This window comes from Cibotium barometz, chromosome 9 (genome assembly GCF_041138505.1).
Source record: "Cibotium barometz isolate CiBa-2024 chromosome 9, ASM4113850v1, whole genome shotgun sequence".
Lineage (NCBI taxonomy): Eukaryota > Viridiplantae > Streptophyta > Polypodiopsida > Cyatheales > Cibotiaceae > Cibotium > Cibotium barometz.
In genome coordinates this window covers 36,395,051-36,405,624 of record NC_141054.1, presented here as the reverse complement: position 1 = coordinate 36,405,624, position 10,574 = coordinate 36,395,051, and the positions used below count along the sequence as shown (strand labels likewise).

Sequence of the window (10,574 nt, the reverse complement as noted above, 5' to 3'; positions counted from 1 at the left end):
ATGATTTGCACAACAACTTCTACATTGGAGTAGCAAGAAGCTTGATTTGCATCTAGAGTCTTGGTGGTTAACAAAGTGCTAATGGCCAACTAATGCTGCTTGGTTTATCACTTCTTGTTGGGATCTTCATATGGGATGCATTGGCCACTCCTTACATCGCATCATTTAGAATTTTTGTTGGTCAAGGTTAAATAGCATAGGGCTAGAGTTACTTGGGAAACCATTATTCTACCCAAGTAAGAGGGGGGATAAAACATAGACCCAGAAGGTGCAATGTAAGGTGTTGCTTTATATGCTTTGAAGATGATTGTTTGAGGATTTCTTAAGCCATGTAAGAAATTTCCCATGTAACAAGTTACAAGGTGTACCCCAATTAGGGGAGGTGTCTATATATACAACCCACATTTTATCTTCTCACATGCAAAGCATTGCCCCCCTCCCCCAAATCTTCCCCCTTGGTTAGATCCCTTATTTGGACTTGTGATTACATGAGAAGGTTCTTGGTTCACATACCTCCATGGTCACAAATGAGGAGGCTAATAGAAAACCCATTATGGGGAATGACTTGATCTTGGATGAGTATGGTAGACTTGGGGTAGCTACACATATTTAGTGGGCTGGCTGGGAGACTCTCTTCCCCACAGTGCTGGATTGGAAGAGGCTTAAAAGCCCCATAGAGGATCAGAGAGGGGTGCTCACATAGCATTTGAGGGGTCCTAGTCAGAGGATTGTGTAGATTAGTACTACCACAACCAACCATTGGATCATAAGGACCTTTTTGGAAGGGTTTCACCACTCATGGTTTGGAGTTTTCTTTGAGATAGATGTATCTCTACAAGTTATGGGCCTCCCCACTTCGGGGGAGTATGATGCACCAATCTTCTTTTTTCTACATAAGATTGATGTGGTATTTGGAGAGGGGTGATGTGGAAGATATCACCGAGGGTTGTTGGTAGAGCAACTAAGCACTTTTATATTGATCCTTCCCAAGGGGGATAATCATAGATGCTTGGAGCCTTTGGTTGTATGCCGGATTTTCGATCACATATTTGCATTGGGACCCTGGTGTGAGTGGGTGTGGAGGGATGCTACAACCAACTCGATGAAAAAGCATGCCTTTCTTCAATATACTATGCAGAACACTAGGTATCTTGTCCTAGGACACATCCTGAGAGTCCCTACTCTTAGACCTCTTTGGGAGGCTTAAGGTATCACACTTGACATTCAAAGGACTTTTTGGAGGAGGTTGTGGCATTCATATAGGAGGACACAAATATCCTCCTTTATTTGACTTTCTCTACTTGGTGGCCTTGCCACTAACCCCAGTGGAGATCAGTCCTTGGTGTGAGCCCACCAACATGCCAATACGTTCTTTCCTCTTAGAATGCCCTTAGTGTGCATTCTATCACACTTAATGATTCCACAAATTTGAAGGACACATTTGAAATATTATTTGGGTGTTTAACTAAAGGCTTTGTCGCCATAAGGTTGTTCTAGAAGAAAAACTCCATTTAGGGCATAAATAGAGAACATGTTATCCAAGAGATCTTCATTTTGACTAAATAATGAGTAGAATGAATTTATCCATCCAAAATTTGCAGAGAAGGAGAGACTTTGATGCCAAGGGATGCCCCTCCTCTACCTTGAGAGTGTGCAATTTAAACCACCAATATTAATTATTCAAAAGAGGAAAACCTATTTTTGAGTTTAAAGCCCTAGATTTTCACCTCTTGAAAAGAAATCTTGGATATCAAGAAAAAAGTTTAAAGTGTTAAAGAAGCCACTTCCTAAGTTTGAGAGGCCTATTAGAGTTAATGAACCTTTGACATCAAGGGAGATGATGTTTAGCCTAATAATTTCTTTGGTATATTGACTAGGCTTAAAAAGAAAGAAATTTTAGGGGTGAGATTTAAGAGTATGTTATGTGAGCGAACTTTCTTGAGAATTTAATTATATTTATTCAATAAAAATTATAGTTAGAGATGAGAGTACATGAATATCTCTAAACAATTAGAGAAATATAAAGAAAATAAATTTATGATAAAAATAGCATATTTATGATAAAGATCTCCAAAAAGTAGGTCGGTTTTTGCATACGGTTGAATTAAGCAAAACGGCTGGCAAGGAGTTGTAGACCAAGCTTATTCCCGTAATTTTAAGTATCAACTCGACTATATTATGACGAAAAACTAGAGAGATACAGTGGCTGCAAGTTGCAGGCCTGTACTTGTATACAGGGAGCCAAAACAAGATGAGACAGGTAAACGTCTACAGAGAGTATTAGTTCTCTTATTATTTTCCTTATATGGTTTAATTATTTCATGAGAGAGAGAGAGAGAGAGAGAGAGAGAGAGAGAGAGAGAGAGAGAGAGAGAGAGAGAGAGAGAGATTAAACATGGTTTGTAAGAATTGCAGGTTCCTTTGATGAAGCTCTCTTTTCTTTCTATCTTCTCTTTTATCCTCTGATGAGAAGATGTATGATTGTATCAAATTACTTCATACCTTAATAAATCATTGAAATACTCATATGTGAGACCGCGGGTCTTACATATATAGGGGGCAGATTGGACCCAATGCTATTGTCTTGTGTTCATAAATATTTTTCCATTTAAGTTTTTCGTTTAATTCTTCTTCTAAGGTTGATGTACTAACTTGTAGTTAACTTATTTAAAGTAATTTGTAAAATTTATTAAAATCTTATACTTGGAGAAAAGGTCCTGTAATAGTGGTATCAGAGTTACAGGCCAAGTACAAGATCTTTTCACATGCTTAGGGAAATAAAATCAAAGATGTGGGTTATGGACTAACTTATTAATAATTGGACTATAGTGCTTTTGCTATTTTATAGAACATCATTGCAATCGAATTTATGTAAGGTGCTACCTTTCTACTTTTAACTCAATCTTATGATTACCAAGTTTCATATTTATTATTCAAGTTTATTTTAACTTCAAATAGGAATTAATCTTTTCATCATTATCTCCTTTGACATTAAGGTAAGCACATATATTTAGACTTGTTGATTTGAGCCATTTCAAACCTAAGGATTGCTTTCCTCAAATTTGAGAGATTCTTGCTATAAATATCTTATAAAGGCATTTATACAAGCCTTATTGAAATTATGCCTTACATTTTGTACAAGTTTATTTTGTTCGACTTAATTTGACCTATCTTTCTTTTATGTCTTGAACTTTGTTATTTTTCATTCATAAGAGTGAGTTATTAGTTAAATTCAAGTTTTCATTTTATTAATCAAGATTGTTAAAATTGTTGCTAGTCATGCATATTTATATTTGTATTTAAACTTTCAATGTATTGAAAAGTCATTTCTATCTATTGTTTATTTATAATCTCACACCCTATCAGATAACTTTTCAACACTCAAGGTTAGTATCTATTATCTTGTATCCATAATTAATTTATCTTTCATTGTTATGATGTTATGTTTCTCACAAATGATGTTTAAGAATTTTATATTTCTTATTCATAGAAACCATAACGATTCACATCTCCTTGGAGTGTTAAATTGTTTTGATAGATAATTTCAATCACACCACAACAATGGAGGCATGTGTTGACTTTATTTAACCAACCATTCACATCATTTAAATTTTCTTTTATTTTTACAACAATAAGTAAGCATTCTCTTCTCCAGTATACTCTATTTGTCAATTCTTAAATGGATACCAGAATGGTTTTGACGCACCTATCCAACCTCACCCAATCTTACTTTCAAACACGGGCCAGTTCATATGATGCAATTAAGGACAGTTGCTATTCCGGGCAGGAGGGATATCACGGTTTATCCGTCCATCCTTCTGTGGTTATTTGGGGATGCTAATTACCACTATGTTTGAAGCATGGCACTTGGGTGATTCCAAATATTCCATGTGTAGGACATATGAAATTAGGGATGGCTAGAACTAAGTATTGGATTTATTACTTATGTGTTATTGTGGACTTTTAGCATGTGCTGCTAACTTGTATTATGTTTGAATGGAAAACCTTGTGGTTGGTGAGATTGACGGGCTTTGTGCTCGTAAGCTGGAATGGCTAGGACGTGATGGTGGTGATATGGTGTGAGTAATTATCGAGAAGGGTTTTCTCAGCCACACACTAGACGACAGCTGTTTTCTTGAGAAAGAGGCACTGATCTGATGTGTTTGATCGCCCTCTGGGGTCATTAGGGATACCTACGGCTTAGAGAAAACTGGACTTGAGTATGGGTTAGTACTCATGATTGCTGTCAGTGTTAGTAGTTGTGAGCTGCCGACATTTTGTGTGATGCTGGACAACTAGTATAGTTGGAGAGAGTGTGAGCATATGTTCCTCATTAGCCAGGGTGAATATGGCATGAATGTAAGACAATGGATCGAGATGGTTGATATCTTAACAACAATACCGGGATTTTGGTATGACGGGTATGCTTCTTATCAACTGTTATTATTTTTTGAAGAAAAAAAGAAATATATTTAACAACATGCATACCTGTTATATTGAGGGTTTTGGTAGGACTTGCCAAACACATTTTATTGGTTATGTATGATCTAATGTACCATGTGTACAACCTTGCTATTTTGTTGGACTTTTCTTTTGTTAAATTTCTAGGCCAGGTTTTGCAAGCTATGCAACTGAGGACAGTTGCTTTCTTAACCGAGAGGACTGTTATGTGAGTGAACTTTCTTAAGAATTTAATTATATTTATTCAATAAATATTACAGTTAGAGATGAGAGTACATGAATATCTCTAAACAATTAGAAAAATATAAAGAAAATAAATTTATGATAAAAAATAGCATATTTATGATAAAGATCCCCAAAAAGTAGGTCGATTTTTGCATACAGTTGAATTTAGCAAAACGGACCGCGTAGAGTTGACCAAGCCTATTACCATAATTGTAAATACCAACTCGACTATGTTCTGACGAAAAACCAGAGAGATATAGTGGCTGCAAGTTGCAGGCATGTACTTGTATACAGGGAGCCAAAACAGGCTGAGACAGGCAAACGTCTACATGGAGTATTAGTTCTCTTATTGATATGGTTTACTTATTTCATGAGAGAGAGAGAGAGAGAGAGAGAGAGAGAGAGAGAGAGAGAGAGAGAGAGAGAGAGAGAGAGAGAGAGAGAGAGAGAGAGATTAAACATGGTTTGTAAGAATTGCAGGTTCCGTGGATGAAGCTCTCTTTTCTTTCTATCTTCTCTTTTATCCTCTGATGAGAAGATGTATGATTGTATCAAATTACTTCATACCTTAATAAATCATTGAAATACTCATATGTGAGACCGTGGGTCTTATGGGGGGCGGATTAGACCCAATGCTTTTGTCTTGTGTTCATAAATATTTTTTCATTTAATTTTTTCGTTTAATTCTTCTTCTAAGGTTGATGTACTAACTTGTAGTTAACTTATTTAAAGTAATTTATAAAATTTATTGAAATCTTGTACTTTGAGAAAAGGTCCTGTAATAGAGTAACAAAATCCTCTACGACACAACATTGAACTTTTCCTATGATAGATGCTATGGTACTTGAAAAGGGACCAAAGGTAAGCTAAGACTAAGAAATTATCCCCAAATATATATCTTAGAAGTTGGTCGCAGTTGAATCTTGTAACCCATGGAAAGTGAATTAGGGTTTCCAATGCTATAAGAATTGAGGGGTGTAACCCATGGAAAGTGAATTTAGGGTTTCTAATGCTATAAGAGCTGAGGAGTGTAACCATGGAAAGTGAATTAGGGTTTCAAATGTTGTAAAAACTCAGGGGTGTAACTCTTTTGGCCATTAGGGGAGTCCCCAAAAAGAAACTAATATAGCCATGTATTAAAAACCTAATATGAGTGACATTGATCCCTCTTTTCTTCCAAGCATCTATGCTCCATTTTGTCACGACATCTAGGGGGTGGAGGTCCATAGAAAAATCCAATAAACATCTAATCTCCCATCCATATTGCACTGTCTTCAATAGAAAATGCACTAATCATGATAGAAAGTTTCCCCTAGTGCATAGGTTGTAGAATATCTCTTAAAAGACTTACCCTAAGAGTAGTGCATAGGTTGTAAATTATCTCCTCAATTTTGTGGCACTATCCTTAAGTTTCTTTGTTCAATGCTGCCTATGAGTAAAGAATTCATTGTAAACAATACACAAGAACTAGTATATTAGTGATCCAAGGAATCAATTTGATGTCCAAATGGTAAGATGATTTATCCTAAAACAATCTCTTCAAAAGTGTGCATATCAAAAAAAGTCCTTTGGCTTTGAAAAAGTTCAACTTTTAATTATTTTTTGTTACAAATCTTTGATCTTTATTACACTTCCAAAACATAGAGCTCTTTGACAAATCTTCAAGGTGGTCTAATAGGCATGCGATAACCTTCCTTTTAGCTATCTAAACAAGCACTCCACAATTGAGAAATGGGACAGGTTTTAATCCACTTTGCAAAAGCTGCTTTCTTAAACCTTTCATCTAATGGCTTTTTCTTGGAAACATAAAAAAGTTTCTTAGTTGATCCTGTATAGCTCTACTAGCAGCCTAAAGATATTCTTCACAAAATAGCTATTTATTTCTCGAGTCATATATCATGATTCCTCTCAATAAATGGATAAATTTGTGAAGCCCTTCAATAATATGTAGGTTGTCAAAACACACATTTCCTCAATTTCTCTTCAAATATGTACTTTTTTCTCAATGCCCTCATCGAAGTTTATGTTTTTTTTTCGTTTTCTTTTTTGAAAGCCCCCTTTCAAGGAGAGGTAACCAGATCGAAGCTACAACACTCATACACACAACCCTACAGTGTTAGGGCTTGAACCCACAACCTCTTGATTCAAGCCAAGTGTCTGTTAACCCAAATTTATGTTTTACACAACATTTTTCACTTTTAGTTCCAATTTGAGATTATCTTCCATTTCTTGCAAAATCCTTTAGACTCCTAATTACACCGTCTTTCTCATGAAATTTTATTTTTAAAAAAACATTATTCAACATTGGTTAGATTTACACTTCTTTTGTGCAATCTAAGTTATGTTATTGTAATTATGTGTGCAAGTGCAAGGGCAAGAGTGCATGCATTTAAATCTTTCTTCCCTTTTTTTCCCCTTAATTGATCAATGGAAGTTTAGGATATGTAGCCTAGGTTATGTAAAATTTTCATATTTATTCGTTTAGGATGCGCAACCCACGGGTGCGTAGTCTAATGGTAGAATGGTTGGGTCCCATTATGGGGGCCCGAGTTTGATGCCAGTGAGCTATGCGACGGGGGTAGGTTAAGAGCCGATGGAGTAATCCACCTTCCCACTAACTAGGATGCGCAACCTAGGTATGTAAATTTTTCATATTTATTCGTTTCATTGTCTCTAGTGTGTATATGCATGTGCAAGAGTGCACATGCACATACACACACTCATGCACATGTGCACGCTCACATTTAAGCACATGCACATACACACTTAAGCATGCACATGTGCATACTTAAGTGTGCATGTGCATACACACACTCATGCACATGTGCATGCTCACACTTAAGCATGCTTAAGTGTGTTCGTTTCATTATCTGAAGGATGTGTGTATGTGCATGTGCATGTTAGAGAGGCGCATGTGTGCATGCTTAAGTGTGTTTGAGAGAGCGAGTGTGCTTGCATGTGTGAACCTGTGCAAGTTTATATATATGAGGTATTCAGGCTCTTATATTCTAAACCTTTAAAAGTTTGGGAAGCATGTTTAACCAGTAAGGAAATAACGTGTACAAAAAAGTTCTCAAGTTTTCAAATAGACGAGGCACATGCAATCATGGAGACTTAAATCAAAGACAATGAGTTTCCTTTACTTTTGATTAGGACTCAAACCAGGTAATGACTCCTTTTTTTGCACACAAGCCTAGAGCGTATGTGAGACATACGAACCCCAAACACGACTCCAACTAGATATGCTTTCTGTAAGAATGTATTTATGTCTGCCATGAAGTGGCCTCCTTGTTTATCATTTACATGTAGGCAGCTGGTAGCAACCAAGCTTAAATACAAAAGAGAATGTAATAAGGGGCTTTACATAACAGGTTGATAAAACAAGCAACCAGTTGTCTATACAGCAAACCTTGTCCCACCCTCAGATGTGCTTGCATGCCAATGCATGCATGTGTGAGAAAGTGAGTAAGTGTGTGTGTGTGTGTGTGTGTGTGTGTGTGAGAGAGAGAGAGAGAGAGAGAGAGAGAGAGAGAGAGAGAGAGAGAAACAGTGCATGTGTGAGAAAGTGAGTGAGTGTATGTGTGTGTGCGCGCGCGCGCATGTGTGAGAGAGAGAAATGTAAACGCATGCACGCATGTGTCAGAAAATGAGTGAGTGTATGTGTGTGTGTGTGTGAGAGAGAGAGAGATGGGAACACAAACAAAAACTTCTGTGGAAGGTTGCTAACCAAAATCAGCTGTACAATTATTTTGTACTAAGTTAAAGCTATTTGGGGAGGAGTCATCAGGATGGGCTTTCCAAAAGAAAGATTATGTATAGGCATAGTGCATGGGAGACAAAAGATCTACAACAATGTGTTAATGAAGAGGATTAAGGCCAATAACAAAGTAGAGGATTGTTTCCATGAGGCATTAGAAATTGAGGAGGTGGAAGAGGAGCCATATGCAAGCTGAATTATGAACTCGCAGTTGTTTACACTTGGGCTGGTGGTCACTATTCTGCCCATTCCACCAAAGGAGCAAGCACCCATCTCCTGATTTTGCCTCTGGTAGTATGCATTGAATGCATAGGAAGCATTGCCAGTGGCATCGAGGTAACGGTTGCATGAGCAGCCATAGCCAAGTGCCGTACAGTCTGCATTCGTACATGCATATGATATGCTATCAGCCAATGTGGATGTCTCCGTCACGTTGGTGTTAAGAACACACCATTGTGATTTCAGATATCGCACCCCAGTTGCTGGGACTAGGGTTTTGCCATTGGGCCCTGACAGAGAAAGAGTGTATTTGGACTTCCCATCATACCTAAATATGCCCCAGTGCCTCTCAAAATTGCCCGGCGCTACACTCTTCATATCCTCATCAATTAAGCTGAAGAGATAGAGATCAATGGCTGTGTTTGGCCGCCGGGGCGTTCCCCCATTGTTTGCCAAATGATTTACAATACCCTGATTGAACCTCTGTGCATAATCTAGATTGGCATTCACATCCCCATCTGTTGGCCAGCCTATCTCTCCCACTATGATGCTCATGTTGGCATACCCCGCCTTCGTTAGGGCTACCACAAGTGAATCATAGCTAGCATCAAACACGTTGTAGTAAGTGTATTGGCCATCTACAACAGGAGAGGCATGGCGATCAAAGAATGCATAATCCACAGGGAAATTCTTGTCCCCATAGAGACTAAGGAAAGGGTAGATGTTGATGGTAAAGGGGCATTCATTCTGAGCTGAGAATGCCACAATTTGCATTATATTGCTGGCTATGTCTGTTCTGAAGATAGTTCCAGAAGGAGCAGCGGCAGTCGAGAGGATGTCAGCATTAAGGGGAACGGTGGCCTTCACATCCCCCATGTTAGCATTGTTAAGAGCTAGTTGGATGTTTCTGAGTGCAGGGTAGGTGGATGCAATAAAGGTTCCATTGTAAGCTCGAAGGAAAGGTTCATTTCCAACAGCAACATATCTGGACAAGCCAAAAGAAAAAAGAAAAAAAAAACTATTGGTGTCTGCTTCATAACCAGACATTGTCTGATTAAAACACACATTCATTTGATGAAATGAGGATGCCATAAAGATTACCTTATCTTTGTTCCAGCCGGTATATAGCGCACCACATTGTTCTGAACCCACAGAGTTGCCTGGGCTGCATTTGTCATACTGATCAGCAAATCATTAGGGATGGCCACCATCACCTCAATGCCGGTATTTGCTAGTGCTCTCAGCACGCTGCTGTCGGAGTCGAAGAGCTTAACCTTTGTGATACTGTTGGCCTTTAGCATCCTCACCACTGTCTGAGGATTCAGGGGATGTGAGGCTTGAGTCCCCCAGTTCACCCCAAGGGCATGCACTCTCTGGGTCACATGGGCAATGCAGAAAATGCATAAGCAGAGGATGGGCCATATTTGAGGATGACCCATTGCAAGGGGTTTTGATGGGTTGTTGAATGTTCAATGACTGCAAAATTTGATCAAACTAGTGAAATGGGAGCATTGAGGGCAATGCAGGGATGCAAGAAAAAGAAGCAGACAAAGAAGGCTTTGCTGAGAGGCTACAGTGTGAGCAAGAAAGGAATGAATAAGAAGAGAGGGGGAGAGTAGGAGATAAAGAAATGGATAAAGCTGGTGCAAGGAAAGTCCCTAATATAAGCAAGCAGACTATGGCAGCAATGGAGATGCTGCACTCTTTCTGTGATTCCAGACCTTTCCTCTTATGACAAGCTCTCTGCACCCTTGCATATACGAAAGCAATCGTGGCTATGGAGGGGGCATTCCAAAAGAAGAAATGTGGCTATGGAGGATTGAAGAAAAAAGACCTAACGCCTAGCGAGGGAGGAGGAATCACGGCAGGAATATATTAATTATTGGTATACATAAGATACCTTGGGTGCTCT

At 38.4% G+C, this 10,574-nt stretch overlaps 1 protein-coding gene across 1 annotated transcript; it reads right to left on the bottom strand.

The window, feature by feature from the left end:
* Positions 1 to 7,937: 7,937 nt before the first annotated feature.
* LOC147635530 (glucan endo-1,3-beta-glucosidase 6-like) lies at positions 7,938 to 10,273 on the bottom strand. Its single transcript, XM_086802200.1, has 2 exons — positions 9,764 to 10,273; positions 7,938 to 9,647 (listed from the first exon to the last, which is right to left on the bottom strand). Exons 1-2 carry the CDS (start codon positions 10,099 to 10,101, stop codon positions 8,531 to 8,533), a joined length of 1,455 nt encoding a protein of 484 aa, XP_086658326.1. The 5' UTR covers positions 10,102 to 10,273; the 3' UTR covers positions 7,938 to 8,530.
* Between the last annotated feature and the right edge of the window lie 301 nt (positions 10,274 to 10,574).

What these genes read in the sequence shown, in the direction of transcription:
- LOC147635530 (XM_086802200.1), bottom strand. Translation starts at nt 10,101, where the DNA reads ATGGGTCATCCTCAAATATGGCCCATCCTCTGCTTATGCATTTTCTGC. An exon ending in CCGGCTGGAACAAAGATAAG is followed by an intron (nt 9,648 to 9,763) that starts GTAATCTTTATG and finishes TGGCTTGTCCAG; the next exon opens with ATATGTTGCTGTTGGAAATG.